Source organism: Arachis ipaensis, chromosome B9 (genome assembly GCF_059453495.1).
Source record: "Arachis ipaensis isolate K30076 ecotype BB chromosome B9, ASM5945349v1, whole genome shotgun sequence".
NCBI classification, from domain to species: Eukaryota; Viridiplantae; Streptophyta; class Magnoliopsida; order Fabales; family Fabaceae; genus Arachis; species Arachis ipaensis.
The window spans coordinates 6,750,285-6,776,265 of NC_142444.1; the positions used below are offsets into that span (position 1 = coordinate 6,750,285).

General features: G+C 31.4%; 3 protein-coding genes across 4 annotated transcripts; all 3 read left to right on the forward strand.

Moving 5' to 3' along the window:
- The first annotated feature begins 3,965 nt into the window (after positions 1–3,965).
- On the forward strand, positions 3,966–18,538 carry LOC107614725 (FBD-associated F-box protein At5g60610-like). 2 transcript variants are annotated; one of them, XR_015900059.1, is made up of 4 exons: positions 3,966–4,076; positions 16,488–17,756; positions 17,844–18,449; positions 18,512–18,538. XR_015900059.1 is itself a non-coding variant. In XM_021111330.2 (4 exons), exons 2-4 carry the CDS (start codon positions 16,506–16,508, stop codon positions 18,394–18,396), a joined length of 1,644 nt encoding a protein of 547 aa, XP_020966989.2. In that variant the 5' UTR covers positions 15,513–15,650; positions 16,488–16,505; the 3' UTR covers positions 18,397–18,538. The 2 variants fall into 2 exon arrangements, 1 of the variants encoding a protein (XP_020966989.2); XM_021111330.2 differs by lacking the exon at positions 3,966–4,076 and adding an exon at positions 15,513–15,650 and having other exon boundaries at positions 17,844–18,032; positions 18,193–18,538.
- Positions 18,539–19,320: 782 nt separating this feature from the next.
- On the forward strand, positions 19,321–21,515 carry LOC148543629 (uncharacterized). Its single transcript, XM_088498056.1, has 4 exons — positions 19,321–19,616; positions 20,306–20,581; positions 20,695–21,197; positions 21,270–21,515. The coding sequence occupies exons 1-4, from the start codon at positions 19,430–19,432 to the stop codon at positions 21,513–21,515; spliced, it is 1,212 nt and encodes a 403-aa protein (XP_088354182.1). The 5' UTR covers positions 19,321–19,429.
- LOC148543630 (uncharacterized) lies at positions 21,449–24,603 on the forward strand. Its single transcript, XM_088498607.1, has 15 exons — positions 21,449–21,492; positions 21,599–21,676; positions 21,764–21,829; positions 21,908–21,976; positions 22,052–22,126; positions 22,200–22,253; positions 22,410–22,496; positions 22,727–22,792; positions 22,875–22,970; positions 23,094–23,159; positions 23,238–23,721; positions 23,809–23,895; positions 24,010–24,138; positions 24,229–24,363; positions 24,454–24,603. Exons 2-15 carry the CDS (start codon positions 21,600–21,602, stop codon positions 24,601–24,603), a joined length of 1,641 nt encoding a protein of 546 aa, XP_088354733.1. The 5' UTR covers positions 21,449–21,492; position 21,599.
- Positions 24,604–25,981: the final 1,378 nt, after the last annotated feature.

Genomic DNA, 25,981 nt, shown 5'->3' on the forward strand with positions numbered 1-25,981 from the left:
CACATTGTAAATTTGTTAGTACAAAAGATCACAAAAAATCACGTTTTTGTAATGAGGATCCTATTAATGCTACTAATTGTAATAATTCCTCTATCAATAGTAACATCGTCACTAATAGTGGTTCTCTCTTGAATAATAATGTAGTAAAAAGTTTCTTTGATTCTATCTTTCTATTCAATTATACTACACCTAATTCTCACCTTTCTATACCTGATTCATTAGGATCTAATGCTAATTTTGTTACTTCTTCTACAGGAACATCATTAACACCTTCTATGAATTATCCTGTGGCTTATTATACTTATAATAAAAAAATTGATGACTTAGAGCTTTGGCATTAAAGACTTGCCCATAGCTCTCTTAGGACAGTAGCTCAAGTCATGCACCAGTGTGGCATACAGACCTCACCAATTGATGAAAATCATAAAGTGTGTGAGTTTTGTACCATTGTAAAAATGCATCAATTACCATTTAAGACCTCAGAATCTGTTTATACACAACCCTTAGAACTAGTATATGTTGACATTTGGGGCCAGCTCCCTTTCCTTCTCATCATGGCTACAAATATTATATTAGTTTTTTTAGATGCATTTAGTAAATATACTTGCATTTTTCTATTATTAAACAAAAGTTTGGCTCTAGAAGCTTTTCAAAAATATAAATCTTTCATTGAAAATCAAACAGGTTGTGGAATCAAGGCCTTGCAAAGTGACCATGGCCAAGAATTTCTATCTAAAGCCTTTTTTACATTTCTCTCTAACAATGGTATATTCCATAGATTGTCATGTCCATATACACACCAACAACAAGGATCTATAGAGAGAAAACATAGACACATTACAGAGTGTGACTTATCTGTCTTAGCTACTGCTTCAATGCCTCTTAAACATTGGGATTCAGCCTTTCTTACTGCAATCTATGTCATCAATCGCCTACCTACTCCAGTTTTGGACTCTAAAAGTCCTTTTGAGGTTCTATTTAAGCACAAACCAGATTACTCTACATTTAAAATTTTTGGGTGTGCTTGCTATCCTTTATTGAAACCTTATAACAAAAGAAAATTTGATTTTAAATCTCAAATGTGTATTTTTTTAGGATATGATTCTGATCATAGTGGTTACAAATGTTTATCTAAAGAAGGCAGAATCTATCTTGCAAGAAATGTAGTGTTTAATGAGTTTCTTTTCCCTTATCACACTTTGTTTCCAACTATTAGTACTAATCTTTCAAATGCAACAGCTCCTTCAAAGCATCTCATTGACAATGCTACAAGTTCATACTTTCCAGTCTTTAAAAGAAGTACAATGCCTTCATCGAGCACTTCTACTAATTCCAACAATATCATCTATACTACAACCCCTACAACCAGTGTTGATATTATTTCTAGTAGTCAAAATACACCACCTACGATTTTTTATTTAAATACTATACATCCACAAGCTTTTGCTGCTAATCAGCAAACACACTACTAGTCCACGACAATTCCAATCTTTGGAATTGAAACAAACCTTCTCCCCATTCCACAATTACCACCACCAACCATAAAAGAGCGTAATACCCATCAAATGATCACTAGATCGAAATCTGGTGTATCAAATCCAAAAACTTTTCTGGCCAAAACAGTAAACAATATTGATTTAACAAAGGAAACCCCAACTATAGTTCAATAGGCATTACAATGCCCTCATTGGAAGGAGGCCATGGACAATGAAATCAAGGCTCTCTATAAGTGTAATACTTAGACACTAATAGATCCACCACCAAATGCAACAATAAGTGGATTTTTGCAGTAAAGAAAAATCAACATGGTGAAATCCTTAAGTACAAAGCTAGATTAGTTGCCAAAAGATTTCACCAAATTGAAGGCATTGACTATGAGGAAGTCTATAGTCCTGTTGTACGACCTATCACAATTCGAATAATCATAACAATAGCATTAACACAAGGATAGGTTATGAGACAATTCGACTTTGATAATACCTTTCTCAAAGGCAAATTAAAAGATAAAGTATTTATGCAGCAACCCCCGGACTACACAACTCAGAATTCTACAAGAGTGTGCAAGCTACACAAGGCTCTTTATGGTCTTAAGCAAGCCCCCAGAACATAGTATCTGACCCTAGCACACACTCTAAAACAGTTTGGATTCTCTAACTCAACCTCAAATATAGCTTTATTCATTCGAAGATCTCATAATTCTGTTATATACATGATCATTTATGTTGATGATATAGTGATTACAGCTCTAACCCAAATGAAATTGATGATTTAATTACTTCTTTGAATTCAATTTTCTCTCTAAAAGATTTAGGCAAATTCAATTTTTTTTGGGGTTAGAGGCTCAATTTTTGGCAAAGGATAAACTATTACTAACACAATCTAAATATGTTCATGATCTGTTAATTAGAATAGGGATGAACCAGTCAAATCCAATGCCAACACCAATGGTGTCTTCATTAAGATTGCACAAGAATGACTCAGAAATTTTTGACGACCCTAAGAAGTATCGATCAATTGTTGGAGCACTACAATTTTTGACCATCACACGGCCGGATATTGCTTTTGCAGTAAATAAGTGCTCACAGTTCATGCATCAGCCAACAATTGAACAATGGAAAGCTGTCAAGAGAATCTTGAGATACTTACAAGGTATCCCTAATCAAGGCTTAGTGTTTAACAAATGTACTGACTATAGAATTATTTCCTTTGCTGATGCAGATTGGGCGACAGATTTGGATGATAGAAGGTCTATCAGTGGCTATTTGGTGTTCTTAGGAAGCAACCTCATTGCTTGGAAGTGTGAAAAACAATCGGAAGTTAGCAGGTCGAGTACCAAGGCAGAATATCGAGCGGTTGCCTCTGCTCAAACGGAAGTGATGTCTATACAGCAGTTTCTTCAAGAGTCACAAGTTTCACAACAAGTGACACCAATGATCTACTGTGACAATCAGAGTACTTGTCACCTAGCTGTGAACCCAGTTATGCATAGCTGTTGCAAGCATCTTGAAACTGATCTACATTTTTTGAGAGAGCTAGTTAATAGAAAGTAACTTTTTTGTAGTTAATATACCTGCACAAGATCAGATAACAGATATATTGACCAAACCCTGTCTTGTGAATTGTTTGAAAGTTTTAAGTCCAAGCTTAGGTTGGGAACAAAACCCCAACTAAGCTTGAGGGGGGTGTTAAGGGAAAAGAAGTCAAAACTTATGTAACAGATTACGTGAAGTCAGTAAAATTCTATTATGAGAAGAATTCAGTTAAAGTGGCTGTTAGAGGTAGTTAGAGGGTGTTAGTTAAGCTATAAAATAGGAGCTAAGTGCCTTTGTATAACAACTCTCTAATAACACATTTTCTTCATTCAGATCTTAATCAATTTTTTTGTCATTACTTTCTCTGCATCATTCTCTCTTCTTTGGTCATCAGTGTCCTTTCTCAATAGGTCCAAGATCATTTATATCTTTTTTTAAAAGATCTTATGAAAAAGTATAAATACTTTTATGTTTGAGTATCTCATGTAAAAAGATCTTTTTATCTATCAATTATGTTTAGGTATAACAATATAAAAGCACTTTTTTACTTATTTATTACATGGAAAAAAAATTTTAAGAAAAAAGATTTTTTAAAAAAGACGTAAAATATTTTTTAATTTTTCTAATGTTTTTACTTTTATCACTAAAAATATGCAAAACATGTTAAAATATAAAAAAAATCTTTTTTTATTAATTTTTTTTTATCAAAATAATGATGCTCAAACAAACACTAAATATATAAAAAATGTAAAAATTAATTTAAAAACAAGATTCTTTTTAATTTGATTTATAAATAAAATAAAAAATAAATTTTTAAAAAAATTTAATTAATTTACTTGGAGTTGTTTTAAAATAAGAAAGAATTCAACCCTTTCTTCTCTCTTTTGGCGTGTAAAGTGAAAGCGTAAAACACACCTGAAACCGAAATCTAATCCAAAAATTCCAGTTCTTCTAGCTCATTTATTTCACATCATCTTCACAAAATGAAAAGGTATCGCATTTCTACGCTCTTCAAATCACCACAAACACACTCTATTGGAGAAGGTAAGTTTATTTTTTCACATCCCCTCTTTTTTTTTTCGGTGATTAGAACAACGAGCTTTTCATTAGGGTAGCAACTAGTGAGGCTAATGTTTAGGAGTTCAGTGGAATTATGAGGAAAAATTGAAATTTATTTTTTAATGACAAAAAGGATAAAGTCTAACGCTTTTTATTTTTTATATTGAGCTTACAATAGTAATTTTTTGGTGGATGGATTGTTGGGTGTTAAGTGACTTCGTGTAATTTGGAATACAAAAATCGGAAGGTTCGGAGAGTTTAATGAGTTAAATCCTAAAATGGTCTCTAAGATTGGCGTCGTGTACTAAAATTGTCCCTGAGATTTCAATTACACCAATTACATTCCTAAAATTGAAAAAAGTGCATCATATAAGTTCTTGATCTATTTTTTATTAACGACGTGATGACATGGCATGATGACGTGGACTGTAAGTGACACGTGTCACTTCATGATTTGGCCACGTATAATGGTATGATGATGTGGTGACCAGTGACACGTGGCATGCTGACGTGGATGGTTGTGCCACGTGTCACAATGTTATTTGGCCACATGTCCGTTTGTGCCACATGTCGCAATAGTATTCGTCCACGTGTCATCCATTATGTCATCGTCGTATATGCACCAAATTAGTCCCTCACTTTGCATTAAGTGACTCATTTTAGTCCGTGAAATTGAATGTCGTGCACCAAACTAGTCCCTTCACCAATTTTTTTCTCATTTTTTTCTATAAATTCAAAATTCTCAATATTTTTGAATGCGTTAATTTCAATTCTATTTTTTCACATGTTCTTCAAATAAAAGTGTTTTTATAAAATATTTTTTTCTTGTGAATACTCTAACCGCCGATTTAGAGTTGACGTGAAGGCTTTTCAAGCACCTTCACTATCATCTCCGACTTCTTTCAGTACTTTTATAAAATATTTTTTCTTGCAGATACCCCTAATAACCGCCGTCTTGGAGTTGACGTGAAGGCAATTCAAGCTTCCCTCATTACCATCTCCGACTTCTTTCGTCTAGACTGTAGAGGTCAAAGATGGTAGTGAGGGTGCTTGAAGTGCCTTCAATTTAGCTCATTGACACATAACGAAAACGTGTATTTCATAAGAAAAAAATATTTATTTTAATTATTAATTTATTATTAAAAACACATATTTTTTTTATGAAAAAAATGTGCTTAATCAATCATATAATTGTTTTTTTTTATAATAATATACTTATATATTACAAAATTTATCAATATTAAATTATTAAAAAAAATGATATAACTAAAACTAAAAAGTAAAATCTTAAATTTTTTTATGAAAGCACTTGTATTTAAACGATATATGAAAAAATAGAATTGAAATTAGTGTATTCAAGATATTAAAATTTTAAATCTAAAAAAAATGAGAAAAATTGGTGAAGGGACTAGTTTGGTGCACAACATTCAATTTCAGGGACTAAAATGAGTCACTTAATGTAAAGTGAGGGACTAATTTGGTGCATATACAACGATGACATAATGGATGACACATGGACGAATACTGTTGCGACACGTGGCACAAACGAACACGTGTCGAAATAACATTGTGACACGTGACACAACCATCCACGTCAGCATGCCATGTGTCACTGGTCACCACATCATCATACCATTACACGTGGCCAAATCATGAAGTGACACGTGTCACTTACAGTCCATGTCATCATGCCATGTCATCACGTCGTTAATAGAAAATAGGTCAGGGATTAATATGATGCATTTTTTTCAATCTTAGGGACGTAATTGGTGCAATTGGAATCTCAGAGACGATTTTAGTGCATGACGCCAATCTCAATGATCATTTTGGGATTTAACTCGAGTTTGATTTCTGAAAAGTATATAAATCGGACTATTCGATTTTCAAAGTACCAAAGTCAGAACCTTTAATTTTTGAAATTCATTTTTTTATTAGAAAAAAATTAAAAATTAGTGCTTGTTTGTGTGTCATTATTTTGATAAAAAAAATTAATGAAAAATATTCTTTTTTTTATGTTTAGTATATTTGACAAATTTCTTATAGTAAAAATAAAAGTACTAGAAAAATAAAAAAAAAAAACCTTTTTGAGAAGCTACAATTTACATTTTTTTTAAATATTTTTTTCTTTTAAAAAAAGATGTTTTGTAATCGATAGACAAAAATATTCTTACTAAAATTTTGAAAAGACATTATATTTTTTACCCCTTTCTTTCATTAATAAATATACTACATTAATATTCAAATCATGCAATATTTTAAAATAAAATCTTTAATAATTTGATATAAAATATAATCATATACGAAGATAAAAAAAATACTAATATCAAAATATAAAAAAATAAAAAATCTAAAATGATTCACAAATAAAAATATAACATATTCATTTAGTTTTTGTGATATATATATATATAAAAAGGTTGAAAGAATATTATTGGATGGTATTATTCTACGCATTCAACAAGTTGTCAGGCTCTTATCTTTTACCCTTTCTTGTTCATGTTGTTATTATTATTTGCTTTCTTTTCATATTATTTCCGTCTTCAATTTGCTTTTTTTTTTTTTATTTCTTTTACCCTTTCTTCTTCATACTAATATTATTTGCTTTTTTTTTTCATGTTGTTTCCGTCTTCATATCACTTTACGTTATTATTATTTATTTTTTTATTTTTTTGTTATCTTTTTTTATATTGCGTTCATATTGTTTCCATCTTCATATTAATTTTTTTTATCATTTTGTTATTATTAATTTGTTATCATTTACGTTATTATTATTTGGTTTTTTTTTATCATAATACTTTATTTTTATTTAGTGTGTTATTATATTCACTGTTATTATTTGGTTTCGTTAACGTTATACATTATAAAATTTGATATAATTTATAATTTATATAGTATGGCACCAAAACTAAATATGAGAAGTTCTAATCAAGTGAATATTGAAAATGAGGATGCAACAAATGAATGAGAAGTAGAAATTGTAAAAACAAAATGAGATAATTGAAATACTAAACTATTTTTGATTATCTGTGAGGAAGGAAGAGATACGAGATGGTAATAAACCTAATAAATATGTCAATAAAATTGGATGGAAAAATCTACAAAAAAAAATTAGAGAGAGAACAGGATACGAGATGGTAATAGGCCTAATAAACATGTCAATAAAATTGGATGGAAAAATCTACAAAAAAAAAAATTAGAGAGAGAACAGGACTCCGAATATGTGTATAAAGAATTAAAAAATAGATGAGATGCTCTTAAATCTTATTTTTAATTATGAAAGAAATAAAAAATAATATAAGAGATCAATTATCGGATCAAATGAATTAGTAAGTAATTATTTTTCTTCTATTACTATTAATAAACTCTTTTATGATTGAATGCCTTTTTAAGTAATTTTATTATTATAAAAATATTTTTATATTTTTGTATTCAAACAATAACATCTTTTAAATACTTTTAAATAAAATATCTAAATATAAAGTTACTTTTATTTTTTTTTAAAGATCCTTTAAAAAAATTATTAAAATTTTTTTTTCGAAAATAGCGCCCAAACAAATCCTTACAATATTTGAGTCATCTCAATCTCAGAGAAAAAAATTAGCCGACTCCCTTGTGGTTTCTATTTTAGGTCTTAAATCTATTTGAGTGAATACTCCATCCGGTCCCTGACAATTATCTCGAAAGGACAAAGAGGCCCAAAAAAAAAAAACATCCAACCCGGTCCCTGATCTTTTTTTTAGGACTGATTAGCCCTTGTGTCAAAAAAACAACATTAATTTTTTTGGCACAGGAGCTAATTAGTCCTATAAAAGTAAATCTCAGGAGCCGGGTTGGTATTTTTTTTGTCTCAGGAGTCGGGTTGGTATTTTTTTTTGTCAAGGGCCTCATTGTCTTTTGAGATAATTGTCAGGGGCTATTTTAGATTTTTCTCAATCTATTTCAAACATTATTTCACTTCACATAATGCTTGAAATAATAATAATAACAATAAATAGAAATTTTTTTGATGGAGATCTACATAGATTGATCTTTTATATTATTATTATTATTATTATTATTATTATTATTATTATTATTATTATAATAGTATTTTATGAGTTTGAGATGGGAAATTTTGGGTCATGATGAAAATTTGATGAATATTTTATGAATTTTATTATGAAAAATCTCATCACTGTAGTTAGTTTTTTTTTTTTGAACAAGTGGAGCTCAACACAATAAAGTGGAGCAGTAAAGACATAATGACACTAAAAACAAGGATAATCCGTTGTCATCTCCGATATTGCCATCAACAACCAATCGGATCAACTCTACACCATTCCCTATAACTCGAAAATAACATAATCTGTACACTTTCAACACTTGTCTCTGGTCTCTCAAATACTCTTCTGTTTCGCTCCACCCAAATGTTCCAGATAACCGCAAAGAAGCCTATTAGCCATTTCTTTTGCTCCAGCTTTTCGCCTGCTACTCCAGTCCAACTCTCGAAGAACTCTTTAACTGATCCTGAAATAACCCATGCTCTATCAACATATTTCAATCAAGCACTCCACACCTGCCACATAAACTCACAGGCAACAAATAAATGATGTACAAATTCTATATCATTTTTACACAATGCACATATATTGTCATTATAATTAATTAGAGTGAGACCCGCGCAATGTGCGGAGAGATAGATTATTTATACTATATAGTATATTTTAATAAATGTTATATTAAAAATATTTTAGAGAACATATTATAAATAGATTTTGAAATTATTTATTTTTAAGAAAGATATAGGTTATTTATATTAGAGTTATACAAACTGCATTTTCATTTTTTTTTTTCATTTTTCGATTTGCGCTACACTTTGTCTTTTCTTGCGGTTTTTTTGTTTGTAAATAATTAAAAAAAATAAATGAATGAGAATGAAAAACATATAAAAATGTTATATTAAATTTAAGAAATTTTTTACCATTAGTATGAGAGATTAAGAAATGAATAGTAGTAAGAGTCTTAATATGTATAAGTTGTAGAATTTGAATATTTGTAACTGAATTTTTTTATAATTATTATTATTATGACACTTTTAATGTGTGTTTATTGCATTTAATTAGTATTTGATGTTTCAATTGAATAATAATAAATAAGAGTTTTTTGTTTTAATTTTTTTAAAACATTTTATTAAATAGTGATTGGTTGATTTTCATCTTTTGCCAAGTCATTAGAATTGCTGATATGGCATCATTAGCAAAGAAAAGATGACTTAAACTTGTTGTGGAGAGAATTGGTATCAACTTTTATATACTATAAATAGATAATGCCCAGTCTACTCAGCCTCTCCTTTGTGTTGACCCTACATACTAAAACAAACTATGCAAATAGTTCAACTCTTGGAGGAACCAAGCCTCTCCAAATCGAACTAGTGAAACTGTAGCTCGTGATATCCTCCGAAAGAGTCTCTTTCTGTATCACATGCACAAAAGAATTTGTAGAAAAAACACATTTTTTGTCAAATTTTCATACAACTGAGTCCTCTTTATCACTCGATAATCTAACAACCCGTAATCTGTCATAGAGCTGATTGAGCAACTCTAATTCCCATTGGAAGAGTTATCTTCTCCATTGGAAGTTCTATACCCACTCTAGTCCATCCCAAAATCCACAGTCCTCTATTACGAATCCTTGTTGATTTAAAACAGAGAAGAGTATCAGAAAATTATCTTTCAAAGAGCCACCTTGTACCAAAGTATCCTCCCAAAAACGAGTTCTCCTGCCGTTTCCCACCTCCATAGACAAACCACTTATCATCATGTCTCTTACCTGTTGTTCTTTAATATTAAACTGGCAAATATCTTTCTACAGACTCCCTCTTGATGGAAAAATTTAGCTGGATAACATTACAGTTGGGTCCAACTGATTACAAGAACATACAACCTTCTTCTTCCTCCTTGAGAAGCGCCACCACCACTCTCGCTCCCAAGATGAATCATTTTGATAATAAACATGTAATTAATACGTGCGTTTTTTTTGTTTGCTTTCTTTCTTAGCAATTTACGAATGGCAATGTATCCATCTATGATATTATACTTGCTATCGTACTGAAGCTGGGAAAAAATTGACCAGATATCTGGTTTGACAGAAGCTATGCTTCATGACATTCTCGCAAGACTTCCGGATAGAGATTCTGCCAGCACTAGTGTTTTATCAAAGGCTTGGAGAGAAACATGGTCTACGTTTCCGATATTGTCTATTTGCAGCGATCAACCTTTTAGGAGTCAAGATGTAACGATAAACAATTATATCAAACTAGACAAAGTTATTGACTATGTTGGGAGAAAATCGCTGAGGCTCCGTGACCTAGGCATAGCAATCAAAGAATTCAAGCTTATCATGGACTATGTAGACCATAAGTATATGGCCCACCGTGTTGATCTATGGATGAAGATGGCTATTGAAAGTGGTGGCGAAGTATTACATTTACAGCTTCGCCTCCCTGGTGGCTTTGTATTGGGAGACAGTGTGGACAGGTTTTATGAGCTTCCACTCAGTATCATTGAATCCAAATCACTTACTAAGTTGGTGTTGATGGGACGAATCAGATTTGAGCAAGCATTCCTCACCCATTCCATCAAGCTTTACTCATTGAGAATAATAACTCTATATAGACTACTTTTTGCACATGAAGGGATTATAGATCATCTCATTTTTCATTGTCCTCTAATTGAAGATTTAACCGTGATTGATTGTGCTGTATATAACCCTCTAACTTGAGAAATTCCTCCGGTGTTTGAGTTCAGTTCTGTGGAATCACTATTCTTGCATGGTTTACATAAGCTCAAGAAAGTTAATGTTAAAGGAATGCAGGAAGTATATATTGATGCTCCAAATCTTGAGAGCTTAGATTATTGTCTTCATCCAAATTCATCTTTCAAGCTGAATTTAGATAGTTGTACAAATTTGAGATGGTTGTGCTTATGGAATTTAAAGAGCATTGATATTGGAGACATGGTTTCTTGAACTATTTTCTAAGCTTCCTTTCCTTGAGAATTTGAAACTAGGCAATTGCTTTATGCCTAAGAGGATTAATATTTCGAGTGCTCAACTCAAGGTCTTGAAGTTATCATACTGCTCTAACTTGGAGGAGCTTAACATTGATGCTCGAAATTTATTATCATTTGCATATGAGGGAAACAACCAACCTGGTCTATCTTTTCAGAAAAGTTCTAATCAATTGGAAGTCAATAGTTTTACGATGTGGATTTTTGGGACCTTTGTAGCTTGAGGAAATTTGTCCAAAACATTAAACCCCAAAGGATTTTGGCATCAGTTTCCCTCTTTATCTGTCGGTCACTTCTGGTAAGTATACACTTGCTACTACAATGGTTCATTCTGCTTGCAAATTTGCCTATTTTATTTATTTGTTTGTTTGTCTGAATTCTGTAGAGTAAACCAGAGCCGGGTGCATTCCAAGTTTCATCTATTCCTCCAACTATTAAACGCTTGGAATTACAGTTTTCTCCGGAAGATGAAGCTCTCTATTTCCCTTTTATGAATTACTTGCTTTTAAGTTGCTGCCCGAACTTTATTTCGGTTAGTTTTTGCTCTTATGTTCATAGTAAAGCATTCATTGAAGTATCTCATTATCCTCCAATTTTCTGAGTCTTGCATTTACAACAGTACTTCCATCTCAGCAGTGACTGCATTTGTGTTTATATACTTTATCATCAATATGTTCTTTCTAACGCCGTTTGTTATTTTGCAAAAAACAACAGTTTTTGTATGAGACACTGATGGGAAGAAAGGAAGGGAAGTGCCACTGCAGTTCAAGTAATACAAAATGTTGGTGGCATGCCTTGAAGATTGTCAAGGTTATTTGTACCTTCAAGATTGATGAGAACGCTGACTTTAAGACCATGTTAGATGCATTGCCAACATGTTATGCTGATGAAAATATTTGTATTGTGTGCGTTTCTCATTGCATCACACGGAATATCTGTAGCTCTGTACATATTTAACTCTACTATATAAATCACCAATTTTAAAATTACCAATTTAATGCCACTCATAAAATAATTATTTTACCCCTAATTAAATTAAACCTAGGGAAAACCATATATAGTCACCTAAAGTTTGAGAGGTGAGCAATTTAATTTAATTATAAAAATAGAATATTATATAACGATATTTGATTTAAAATATTGAATTGAGTTACTTTCAAAATTTAAATATGAAATTTGAATTCTTTTGATTTGTGAATATTAGGGTTAAAAGAAAAGAAAGCAAAGCAAAGCAAGCAAGATGAAGAGATTTCACTCAATTAAACAACAAATAACATACTGCTCTAACTAAAAATCCATATCAAATATTTCAATGTTTTTGTTTAAACAAAAAGTAAAACTAATTTGATGTATTTTCAAATTAGATTAGATTTAGAGTTTTGAACACACTAGTCGTTCCTCTCCCACACGTTGGGTGGTGAGCAACCCACAAATTCTTGCTCTCATTCTCACCAACAAAACCCCGAATTAAATCAAGAAAGTGAGGGTCCCTATTCTCGTGGTTTTGTACTTTTTATCTAAGAGATGTTGTTCAATTGAAATATACATAGTCTTTTATGGTAATTGTTTTATGATTGTGTTATACGTTACCACTTGTGTATAAAATTATATGACTAATTTCTTTAAAGTGACAAGGTATAAAATGGAAAAATTAAAATTTTAGTTACTTTAAATTTAAAAATCATAATATATTATTATGATAACTGATTATGATAATGATTATTATTTGTAGAAGAGGGATTAGATCATTAGTAGCTATATATAAAGCTTATCGAAGAGTGCTCAACAGAGGAGTTAGAGAAAGACTGAACGAAGCCGCAAAGTTTCTTCGGTAAATACTCTTTCTTCATATTTGTAATCTTAACCATTTAAGCATAGCTTTATTTGATCCTGTTTGTAGATCCTTTTCTTTGAGTATATGTCTAAAATGAGCACAATAATTATGTATTTATTGGATATGTCATGTTTATATAAACCATTAGATTTTATTAGATAAAAATCAAAGGCTAATATAAAAGAAGAGTATTGATAGACTTTAATAAATACAGAATATCCTAATACATAAATAAATACTTTAAATGACAATACTTTAATATGCAAGACTTTAAATAGCAACAAAATTTTTTATTCTTAAATAATTAAATATAAAATATATAAATACAAAATATATGAGTATTTTTTATTCATTAAAATTAATTAGTGTAAAAATTTTTTATAATATTAAAAATTTATATTAAAATAATATTTTAAATTATAACATAAAAATATAAAATAATTAAAATTTTATTTTATATTACTTGATAAATAATTAAATTATTATATTTAAAATTTATTTATTAATTAATTTTGTTAAAAATATTATTATATTATATAATTTTTTATTAAAATATTTTAAAAATATAATTTATTTAAAATATTATATATAATAGATGAAAATATTAACTTTTTTTTTTTCAATTTTTTTTAACATGAAGACCCTGCGTTGTGCGCTGATCCTTTGTCCATTGAACTTTCCTTTCACCTTTTTCATAATCCTTCTTGTTGGTGAATGCAGTCTACATCAAATAACATATTAAATTTGTTACATTAAAACTATATATATATATTACTCTTGAATTTAACAAAATATATTTTTAATAAATTTTATATAATAAAAAATATTTTAAAAAATATATTTATACACCAATTATATATATATATATATATATATATATATATATATATATATATATATAAAAGTTTGGTTGAGTTATAGAATAAAAAAGTTAACTAAAAAAATAAACAAATATTTAAAAATAATAAAAATTAAAAAATAATCTTATTATAAATATATAACTATAAATATTATATATATAAAATTATAAATATTAAATTTAAAAACTGATTTTAATTTTTCAATTTATTAGTTATAAGAAAAAAAAACAAATAAATAAACGGACAAATACATATATGCTCAAATGGCCGCTAGCCACCAAACATGTATTTAAAATTATATTATTTATTTTGTTTAAAAAAATTGAAAAAAATAAAAAGATTAATATTTTTATGTATTATATATAATATTTTAAATAAATTATATTTTAAAAATATTTTGATAAAAAATTATATTATATAATAATATTTTTAATAAAATTAGTTAGTTAATAAATTTTGAATATAATAATTTAATTATTTGTTAAGTAATATAAAATAAAATTTTAATTTTTATATTTTTATGTTACTATTTAAAATATTATTTTAATATAATTTTTAATATTATAAAAATTTCTTACATGATAATTAATCTTAATGAATAAAAAATATTCATATATTTTGTATTTATATATTTTATATTTAATTATTTAAGAATAAAAGATTTTGTTGTCATTTAAAGTCTTGTGTATTGAAGTACTGTCATTTAAAGTATTTATTTATGTATTAGGATATTCTGTATTTATTAGAATCTATCAATGCTCTTCTTTTATATTAGCCTTTGATTTTCATCTACTAAAATCTAACGACTTATATAAACATGGCGCATCCTATAAACATATATTTATTGTACTCATTTTAGACATACCTTTTTTTTATCCTTTTAAGTCTTTTAAAGTATATTTTCTGAAAATTTCGGATGAAAATTTTACATAGGATTCGGGTAAATACTTAAACTACTGTCTACATGCCACAACATTTTGAGTATCAAGTTCTTTTTTTCGTATTTTTAAATCTTTTATGAATTTATTTATCGTTGGTATTTTTTAAAATTTGTTTTATTAGCGATACAAACTTTCAAGTAATATTTTGATAATTTATCTTTTTTTAAGGATAGACTAATTTGATGCTTAGTAGGCTTTGTATATCAATAACAAAATTGATTTCATATTTATAAACTACATCTTTTATAAATAAAAAATGTAATTTTTTTGTGTTTGTTTGAATATTATTAAGTTGATAAAAAATATTTTTTTTATTTTTTAGTGTGTTTAATAAATTTTTATTAGTAAAAATAAAAATACTAAAAAATAAAAAATATATTTTTTAAAAAATTACAATTTACATTTTTTAAAAAAATTACAATTTATATTTTTAAGAAAAAATAAAAAAAATAATTTTCACATAATAAATAAACAAAAAATACTTTTATCTTATTATACCTAAACATAATTAATAAATATAATTTTTTTTACGAAATATTTAAACATAAAATTACTTTTTTTTTTATAAAATTTATAAAAAAAAAACTCAAAAAAATATATTTTTTATAAGATCACCAAATAAAACCGCTTCTCTGTCGGTCTCTTCTTTCACCGTTAAAATGAGAGTATAAAATATTGAAATCGAAACCTTAACCTTAAGCTCAGAAGAGAAGTCTCTTCTTTCACCATTTAAAGTGAGAGTATAAAACACTGAAACGAAAATCTTGAGCCTAAAAATTCGCTCATTTATTTCACATCATCTGACATCTATCCCAAAGCAAAAAAATACTGCACTTCTACACTCTTCAAATCACCACAAACACACACTATCGGAGAAGGTAAGTTTATTTTTTAATATTTCCCCCCTTTTTCTGTTATTGGAACAACGAGCTTTTCGTTAGTCTAGTAACTAGTGAGGTTACATAGGAGATAGGAGGAAAAATTGAAATTCATGTTTTAGTGACAAAGGAGATAAAGTCTACACTTTATTTTTTTATATTAATTTAATAATAGTATTTTTCTGGAGTTTGGGATATTAATTTTAAATGTAGTAAAGTTTAATTTGGAGTACAGAAATTAAAAAGTTTAAATTCTTAGAGTACATATATTTCTAAAGTACAGAATCGGATCCTTTAATTTTTAAAATCGTAAAAGATTTGAGATACTCCGACTTTTATACTTTTTACCATTTTAAAAAATACTAAAAATTATAATGTTAGAGTATATGTACATCAATCATCTTACTTCTATAGAGAAAAAAAAATTAGTCTCTTGTGTTTTCTTTTTATGTCTTAACTCCATCTCAAAAATTATTTCACCTCACATAAGAAGAAGAAGAAATTTGTGATATAAATCTACATAGGTTCCCACATTGATCTTTATATTATTATTATTATTATTATTATTATTATTATTATTATTATTATTATAGTATTTATGAGTTTCAAATGGGACATTTTGGGTCATGATGAAAATTTGATGAACAGTTTATGAATTTTACAATGAAAAATCTCATCATTGCACTTAGTTGAAAGTCATTCATAATCATAGATCCCTAGCTTCGCAGATGAATCATTTTGATAATAAACATGTAATACATGTGATTTTTTTATTCTTTCTTTCTTCGCATTTTATGAGTTGCAATTATCCATCCATGATATTATACTTGCTATCAGCACTGAAGCTGGGGAAAAATGGACCAAATATCTGGTTTGCCAGAAGCTATACTTCATGACATTCTCGCAAGGCTTCCGGACAGAGATTCTGCCAGGACTAGTGTTTTATCAAAGGCTTGGAGAGAAACATGGTCTACCTTTCCGATATTGTCTATTTGCAGCGATCAACATTTTAAGAGTCAAGATGTAACGGTAGACAATTATCATAGCAAAATAGACAAAGTTATTGACTATGTTGGGAGAAGATTACTGAGGCTCCGCGACCTAGGCTTAGCAATCAAAGAATTCAAGCTCATCATGGACTATGTAGACTATAAGTGCATGGCCCACCATGTTGATCTATGGATGAAGATGGCTATTGAAAGTGGTGGCGAAGTATTACATTTACAGCTTCGCCTCCCTGGTCGCTATGTAGGGAGACACAGTTCGGACAGGTTTTATGACCTTCCACTCAGTGTCATTGAATCCAAATCACTTACTAAGTTGGTGTTGATGGACCGAATCAGAGTTGGCCAAGCATTCCTCACCCATTCCATCAAGCTTTACTCAGTGAGAATATTAAAACTATGCAATATATTTTTTGGACATGAAGGGATTATAGATCATCTCATTTCTCATTGTCCTCTAATTGAAGATTTAACCGTGATTGATTGTGCTGTCTATAACCCTCCAATCGGAGGAATTCCTCAAGTGTATGAGTTCAGTCTTGTGGAATTTCTATTCTTGCATGGTTTACATAAGCTCAAGAAAGTTTATGTTCAAGGAATGCGGGAAGTATATATTGATGCTCCAAATCTTGAGAGCTTACATTGTTGTCTTCAGTATCTAAATACATATTTCAAGCTGAATTTAGATAGTTGCACAAATTTGAGATGGCTGTGCTTATGGAATTTGAAGAACATTGCTATTGGAGACAAATGGTTTCTTGAACTATTTTCTAAATTTCCTTTCCTTGAGAGTTTGGAACTAGACAATTGCTCGATGTCTAAGAGGATTAATATTTCAAGTGCTCAACTCAAGGTCTTGAAGTTATCATACTGCTCTAACTTGGAGGAGCTTAACATTGATGCTCGAAATTTATTATCATTTGCGTATGAGGGAAACAACCAACCTGGTATATCTTTTCAGAAATGTTCTAATCAATTGGAAGTCAATAGTTTTAGCGATGTGGATTTTCGGGACCTTTGTAGCTTGAGGAAATTTGTCCAAAACATTAAACCCCAAAAGATTTGGGCATCAGTCTCCCTCTTTATCTGTCTGTCAATTCTAGTAAGTATGTACACTTGCTACATTGGTTCATTCTGCTTTACATATTTGCGTATTTTATTTATTTGTTTGTTTGTCTGAATTCTGTAGACTGAACCAGAGCAGGGTGCATTCCAAGTTTCATCTATTCCTCCAACTATTAAACGCTTGGAATTACAGTTTTCTCCGGACTACGAAGCTCTCTATTTCCCTTTTATGAATTACTTGCTTTCAAGTTGCTGCCCGAACTCTATTTCATTTAGTTTTCGCTCTTATGTTCATGGTAAAGCATTCATTCAGGTATGTCATTATCCTCAAATTTTCTCTGAGTCTTGCATTGAGTCTTGCATTTACAACGACAACAGTACTTCCATCCCAGCAGTGACTGCATTTGTGTTTATATACTTTATCATCAATACGTTCTTTCTAATTCCGTTTGTTATTTTGCAAAAAACAACAGTTTTTGTATGAGACACTGATGGGAAGAAAGGAAGGGAAGTGCCACTGCAGTTCAAGTAATACAAAATGTTGGTGGCATGCCTTGAAGATTGTCAAGGTTATTTGTACCTTCAAGATTGATGAGAACGCTGATTTTAAGACAATGTTAGATGCATTGCCAACATGTCATGCTGATGAAAAAATTGGTTTTATCTTAGAATTGTAATCTTTCTATTATCAACTCATAGATATTCCTTATTTGGTTTAGTAATTTAGTATGTACTTAAGTAAGTGCTTACATGTATATATCAATGTTCTACAACATTTTCTCTCTTTATAAGGTAACGATAAATGTGAATGTTCATGTTTAGAATTTTATCTTTTTGCGAAAAAAATAAAGCGATTGATTTATATTCACTATTACGTCAAAGCATATAATATAAAGTTAAAAACTAATCTTGTAGAAGTAAATGTAAAAGTGTGTTTGAAATGTCATATTATTATTAAAATATACTTGTATTCCTTTTACAGGAAAAATAATATGTAGTTCACAAAAGAAATTGGTTTGACATAAATTTAGTATTACATGAAAACATAAAATAAAAGCATAACATAAATGATACTGATTACTGAGATCAACTTAAGTCCGTGATAATTTTGAAGTAATTGATAATTAAGAGATTAAAATGAGCGTTAAAAACTTAAAATATTTATGGATTGAGGTGATATAAGTTGGCTCATTTGGTCGACCTTCTAGTTGTATACTTGTATATTGTTATTGTTCACATTTCAATTATGGATTTATAACTTTTAGGGTAAATAACATTAATAAATAAAGTGAAATTCAATATTATATGAAAGTCTTAAATTAAAAAACGTGCATGTCTTCATGCATAAATTTATGTAAATCGAATATTAAATCGAATCAGTATGATTCGAAAAGGCAAATCGAAATAGATAGCTTTGATTTATGAATGAATAAAATTCGATACAATATGAATTAGGTTGTTTCGATTTAGTTTAGTCACCTAGTAAATCGAATCAGCTTGATTCGATTTATTACTAATACAACTTATTGACATTTACATTTTTAAGTTAATTGTATTAACTTTAAAACATAAATATCGATAAAAAATACGGGCCTGCTACACATACAAGTATCCAAGCATCCAAGTTGGCCCAGCCCAAATCGAAGACACGCGCATAAGGAAGCATAACATGGCGCGTCAAAATCACGCGCTCAACACAAACGGTTACGTATGACAGACTCTTCCACTTCCTCCACTTCTTCCACTTCTCAAAACGCTTCGAAACCAAGGAAACGCTCCCAATTTCGAGCAAAAATCAAAGTTCAAAATATACAAATCGTTGTTCGAAACCTCCATCAAAACAACATCAAACTCTCCGTGAAGAATCTGAAGAGAAAACGAAGCAAATACACTCAACGTAAGTTCATCAAGAAAACCTCCCAATTTTAGTTTTCTTCTACGTCGTTCTTCTCTAGGGTTTACTGTGCTATTATTCTTGCTTCTTTGTCACACTGTTCTAAGTTCTACGTCATTCTTCTAAGTTCTACGTCGTTCTACATTCTTGTTCTAAGTTCTCTTGCTACTGTTGTTGATTTTTGGGGCTTTATTCCGTAGATTGGGGGTTGTATACTGTTTGAACTTGTAATGTGACTTGATATTGATGCATGTTTGAGTGATATCTCACTGTTATCAATGGGTGTATCTGATTCTTACATATGGGTGTATCTTACTCTTATCAATGGGTGTATCTGACTCATATATGCGTGTATCTTACTGATATCTGAATTAATTTGATATTGAAGCATGTTTGAGTGATAACTGACTGATATATATGGATTTATCTGAATAATATCTATGGGTGTATCTCCCTGTTAACAATGAGTGTATCGGATTCTTACATATGGGTGTATCTTACTGTTATTAGACCTTGTAATGTTGCTTGATATTGAAACATGTTTGACTGATATCTGACTGATATATATGAATGTATCTGAATAATTTCAATGGGTGTATCTCACTGTTATCAATGGGTGTATCTGATTCTTACATATGGGTGTATCTTACTGTTACTAATGGGAGTATATTTGTGTGTATTTTTTGTTTCAGATAAAATGGCAGCAAGAAACCAAACGAAAGACCTTAAGTGTGCCACACATCTCCTGAGTGATAAGTTCAGAAACATGGCTGAGGAGAAGAAGGCAATTGTCAGGGATCTCGGATTTGGTGGGTTGATGCACGTCCCACCTCTAAGGGTGGATCACCAACTCTTAAGGGAACTGGCAAACAACTTCAAACTTAGGGAGAACAGACTGAAGACAGGATATGGTTCTTTCCAAATAACACCAAAGACAATAGGTGATGCGCTTGGCATCAATGCAACAGGTAACTAGCTCAAAATTATAGGTGTATATTAAGTTGATGCTTGGGTGTATTTAAGGTTGATACTTGGGTGTTTTTAAACCGATTTTGATACTTTGTTGTTTTCTTTTTTGTAGGAAATCTGTTTCCTGAGAAAGTTGAGTATAAGCAACTTTATAAGCAACTTTCTGATGATGACAAAATAATTTATAGAAGATTCCAGGGTAAGACCCTCAAAAGTCTTACCGATGAAATGATGGAAATCGGCGTTGGCAGCGAAGAGGAACGCCTGATGTTCAAGAGGATATTCATCCTCTACATACAGATGGCGTTCCTTTTGCCAACGACGATAAACAAAATATCGCCCGTGCACCTCGCCCCAATTTTTAAGATGGACGGCATATCGGAGAGAAACTGGGGGGCGCATGTTTTGACCTTCTTGATCAAAGGCATCACAGACTACCAGGAGAAGAAGAAGAAGGCAATTGATGGCTGCCTCTTTGCCCTCATGATAATATACTTTCATCTTTCTGAAAACAAAGGCAAGAAGAGGGCTGAAAGACCACCAAAGCCTTGGATTGCCAACTGGACTAAGGAGAAGTTGGTGGAAAGAATGACTGTAGAAAAAGAAGAAATTTTGGTAAGTAAACATAATATGTTGCTTGTATTTTATTTACCTGAATGCTGCTAGCTAAAATATCTCATGTTTCAGGGGATTGTGAAGATGGCGGAGACAAGAGCAAGAGAAAAAATGAAAGAAAAAGAAAAAAAAGAAAAAAAACAAGAAATCAAAAAAACAAAAAAAGGAAGGCGAGTCCAACATCGTCTTCGGAGACAGAAACAACTACTGACAGTGACACTTCTACCTCTGAGTCTGAGACTCAACAAGACTCGGAGGATTCAGCAAGAAAACACCCCATCAAAAAGGGGAAAAAGTAAGTACCATACTTGGGTGTAATTTCTTTTTCGAGTTGGGTGTATCTTGTTGATCACGTTGGGTGTATTTTAGTATGTTCTAAATAATCACTGTTTGCCTTCCAGAATGGACTCCAGAAAAAGAAAGCAGAGGCAAGAGGAGCCAGATTCTGATTCAGAATCTGAATCTGAACAAAGTGATGAGTAATGTCCTGAAATTATTACTCCTTTCTTTTGGCTTCATTATAAAGATTTCGTGTATTAACTGAAGTGTCTGTTATTAACTTATAGGAGTGAAGAATCATCACCTGCAGAGAAGGAGAAGGAGAAGAAAAAAACAAAAACAACACCAAAAAAGTAAGCACTTCTTTGCATAATATTCTGTGATAAAATTAATTTTTTATTTCTGATTGGTACTCTTTTTTTTCCACCCAGAACACAACCAAAAAAGAAAAAAGTTCTCGTGGAGGATTCACCTCCTAAAGAAGACCAATACTTTGACGGGTACAGTACCTCGTAAGCTATATTACCGTCTATCGTCGTAATTATTTTTGTTAACATCTTCCTTTATGAATGTAGTGAGACATATGAAATATCAAGTGACGAACTGGATGAATGGCTAGGGCAAAACGTTGATAAATCTGCTGCAGAGGGGTATGTCTTGATGGGCTGTCTATTTCATATTTTGTTGTGTTTTGCATGCTAATAATTGTTTCTTGTTTCGCAGGGAGAACCAACCTGACCTGCGATCGACAGAAGGTCGCTATGTGTCGTCTGAAACGTAAGAAGCTTTATTATTTAATAAAATCTTGTTATCATGAATTGGGTGTGTCTTGTGGTACCATTTGGGTGTATTGAGTGGATCAAGTTGGGTGTATGTTGTCTAATAAGTTGGAATATTAACTTTGTTGTGTTGCTTGGATCAAATCTGTCTTAGAATACCGGCTGTGAACTTGGGAACTGATGCTCCTTCCTCTCAAGGAAACACAGAACAGAGTAGTGTAAACCAGCCGTCACAGAGCATGTAATTTCTCTTTCAAATAACCGTTACTTTTGTTCTTCTATTACCCTTCTACTTCTAATTCTGTATATATTTTTTTTTAGAAAAAAAAGCCCTTTATTATTTTATTCAAGAAAAAAAAGGCAGGAAAAAAAAGCAAAAACTGCAAGTATGTAAGTTCTCAAAAAAACAAAGCCTGTCTTCTTTTTGAATTGTTCGGGTGTATTTCTTGAATTTCTTTGGGTGTATTTTAGGTTGAGTCCGTCTGATTCGAATATGATGGTTGTGAGGGAACAGACACCGTCCGAAGCGCTTGCAATGTGAGTTTTACAATAATATTCAACCTTATAACCTTATTATTTTCAAAGGCGTTGTTAACCTTTCATTTTTCTTCTTGTTTAGAGTCCCGATTCAGGTTTTTGTGCCGGCATCCCAAACAACCACAGAGACAGATTTTGAACCAACCTCTATGCTACAGATTGAAGGGACTACAGAAACGTAAGAAATAGTATTGAGTGTATATTTGTTTGGAGTTTGGGTGTATATTAGCTAACAGTTTGGGTGTATATTGTTCCTGATTAGTTTCTTTTACGCCGTGATTAATTTTTTGTAACTGTGCAGCACTCCTGAAACCCCCAAACAACTTCAAGAGACCACACCCACGGTTCCCCCAGCTCCAACTAAAGTGTAAGTTCATCAGACTAAAATCAATCTTTGCTTATCATCTGTATATTCTTATTCTTATTCTTATACATGATGACGCAGTCATCCAGACGCAGAAGACGCTGCTGCCCTGTTGATGATGGCACGGACAGCTTCCTATGTTCCTAAAACAGATCCAGGGGTGCCATCATTCAGCCTTGGATTGACTGATTCAAGCCAGGAGGGGGCGTCAACGCAGGAGACAGAAAGGGAAAAATCTCCAGAAGCTGCGAATTTGATAGAACAATTGGACAGTTTGGTCCAAAGAATAGCAAGCAGCGCGACGAAGGGAAAAAACACAAGTCCACAAATTCAGAGGGAGACTGGGGGAGAAAGTTCTGCAAAGTTTGAAACTCCTCGGGGATTATATCAGATTACGGATGATATGAAACAAAAGTGCTACATCTGGGGGACGAGACTGAAGGAAGATGCAGATGGCAATACTAACGAGTATGAGGAGATGTGCACTCTGATTGGCCAAGGAGAATACATTTTGATGAGAATGCACCTTGCTTCCCTCCAGGCAAAAAGTGATATAGAATCTCAGGTAATATTAGAATAAGATTACTGATTTTACACCAAAGTCAATTACAATGCTTATTAATGTAAAATTGATTTCGGCATATATTTCTAGATTGTATCTGCCATCTGCCTCATCCTCAACAACAAAAATGAAAAGAGATTTCAAGAACAAATATACTGTCTCCCCCCCGATATTGTGGTAAGTGTTACTTCTACGAACTTCGGGTGTATTTTCTGTATTGATTTGGGTGTATTTGTCACGTTCCATTGGGTGTAAGTTTAGTATTTCATTTCTCGTTTCCCATTCTTGCAGTGCATGGCGCTTTTGGATCACCCAAACGGGGAATTCGTATCACCAAAAACGAAAAAGGAATTCAGGGTGGAAGCCTACCCGAGTTTCATTCCCTTCATAGATAGAAAAAAATTGACTTCGCACCCATATGTAAGTTTTCGTTTGCTAAATTTGTTACTACGCTTATTTACTTATTTGCAAAATAAAATAACACACTGTTCATGTGTGGGAATCCTTCAGATTTTTGCCCCTGTCTGCTACGCCGGGCATTGGTGGTTATGGCTGATAAATACAAGAAAGCGGAAATGTCAAATACTTGACCCGCTACACAAAATAGCTCCCACTGATGAGAGAAAGACCATTAATAAATTCACTGTAAGTTGTGATGGGTGTATATTGTCCATTCAGTTGGGTGTATCTTGTCCATTCATTCGGGTGTATTACTGATTTGTTTTCGTATTTAAGGGATACGTATTTTCAAGATTGATAACATATGCCGGCGGGGGACCTCTTCAGAAAGGGGAGAGGGAGAAGGAAATTAAATCACCATATGTTAAAATATCAGGCCAAAAAACAAGGTATAAATTTGTGAGTCTGAACATTAAACTTTTGTAAATGAGATTTGTAATTTATTTTCTTTGTTTTCAGCTATGACTGCGCTGTGTACGTTATGAAGTGGATGGAGATAATTGAGCCGGAAAACATCAAAAAGGGGAAGTATCAATGGGATAATTGGCCACAGATAACTGTCTTTAAAACCATATAACTCTGTATTACTTTACTGAATTAATATTGCTGTTTAAACAGAATATACTTTTTTATTGTAGGAGGAGGTGGACCACTATAGAGTGGAGTACGCATCCCGGATACTATTCAGTGAGATGAATATACAGAGAGATCAGGCAATTAGAGAGAGTAGTGCTATAAGGCTGTCGAAGCCATCCTCTATATTATTAAGTCCGTTTTGTCAGATTAATTCTGCTGATATAGAAACTGGGTAATCCAACTGCTTGGTAGTTTGTAAATTGAACAAATGATGTAAATATTTGCCATTTATCAACAACTTCTATTCCATGTATATTTTTTCCCATAGTTAAACTATCTGTGCTGGTAAACTGTCTGTGATGTATTCAAAAGCTGTATTACAGGTGGTAAAATATGAAGGAAAAAATCAAGGCATATATAAACACAAATTATAAACTGCTACACCCAACGCAAGTCTAATAATACACCCAAGGTTGTATAAAATATACACCCAAACTGTCTGCGCTGTATTCAAAATGTATGAATTACATGTACTAAAATATGAAGAAAAACATCAAATCAAATATAAACCCATAACCTGAGAATTTTTACAGCTTTTGTTTTATATATATCTATATATGTGTCTATATCTAAATTGTGAATTAACGAAAATACACCCAAAATAACGGTGCTTTTACACCCATATTCTGTAAAACTATACACCCAACCAGTTATCCCCTGCTGCTGGTACCCTGAACTGATAACTCATAACGTGTCCTTGATATTGGCTGCAATTTGAATGCGCCGCTGATGCAGCATCAAACAGGTTTATCTGAAATATAACACACACACATTACCTAAACTATTAACGAGAAAAATAAACTCAATCGCCACAAATTTAAAGAACATTACTTTTACCTCGCTTAAAACTTTCGTCTTCTTCTTCTTTGTGGCATTTGCGATCTGTTTCTCCAGCTTTGAACCTAGCCTGTTTTTTGGACGTCCTCTTGTTCGAATCCTTGGCGGGCTTTGAAGCTCGTTAACGGATTCCAAGTTGGCGTCTTCGTGGGATAAAGAAGATGTCCCCTTCCTTTTGGCTTTTAATGCTTCCATCTCGGCCATGACGTTATCGTACGCACGGTGCAGAATTGCAGTCAGCTCCTCCGATTCGGAGGCAAATTCGCATATATTTTGCGAACGAAAAACCAATTGGTCGAACCTCTTGCTTCTTGGCTCCATTAGTGGCTCG

What these genes read in the sequence shown, in the direction of transcription:
- LOC107614725 (XM_021111330.2), top strand. Translation starts at nt 16,506, where the DNA reads ATGGACCAAATATCTGGTTTGCCAGAAGCTATACTTCATGACATTCTC. An exon ending in TTATCTGTCTGTCAATTCTA is followed by an intron (nt 17,757 to 17,843) that starts GTAAGTATGTAC and finishes TGAATTCTGTAG; the next exon opens with ACTGAACCAGAGCAGGGTGC. An exon ending in ATGGTAAAGCATTCATTCAG is followed by an intron (nt 18,033 to 18,192) that starts GTATGTCATTAT and finishes AAAAAACAACAG; the next exon opens with TTTTTGTATGAGACACTGAT.
- LOC148543629 (XM_088498056.1), top strand. Translation starts at nt 19,430, where the DNA reads ATGACAGACTCTTCCACTTCCTCCACTTCTTCCACTTCTCAAAACGCT. An exon ending in GCTTGGCATCAATGCAACAG is followed by an intron (nt 20,582 to 20,694) that starts GTAACTAGCTCA and finishes TCTTTTTTGTAG; the next exon opens with GAAATCTGTTTCCTGAGAAA. An exon ending in TAGAAAAAGAAGAAATTTTG is followed by an intron (nt 21,198 to 21,269) that starts GTAAGTAAACAT and finishes CTCATGTTTCAG; the next exon opens with GGGATTGTGAAGATGGCGGA.
- LOC148543630 (XM_088498607.1), top strand. Translation starts at nt 21,600, where the DNA reads ATGGACTCCAGAAAAAGAAAGCAGAGGCAAGAGGAGCCAGATTCTGAT. An exon ending in GAATCTGAACAAAGTGATGA is followed by an intron (nt 21,677 to 21,763) that starts GTAATGTCCTGA and finishes ATTAACTTATAG; the next exon opens with GAGTGAAGAATCATCACCTG. An exon ending in CGCTATGTGTCGTCTGAAAC is followed by an intron (nt 22,254 to 22,409) that starts GTAAGAAGCTTT and finishes AATCTGTCTTAG; the next exon opens with AATACCGGCTGTGAACTTGG.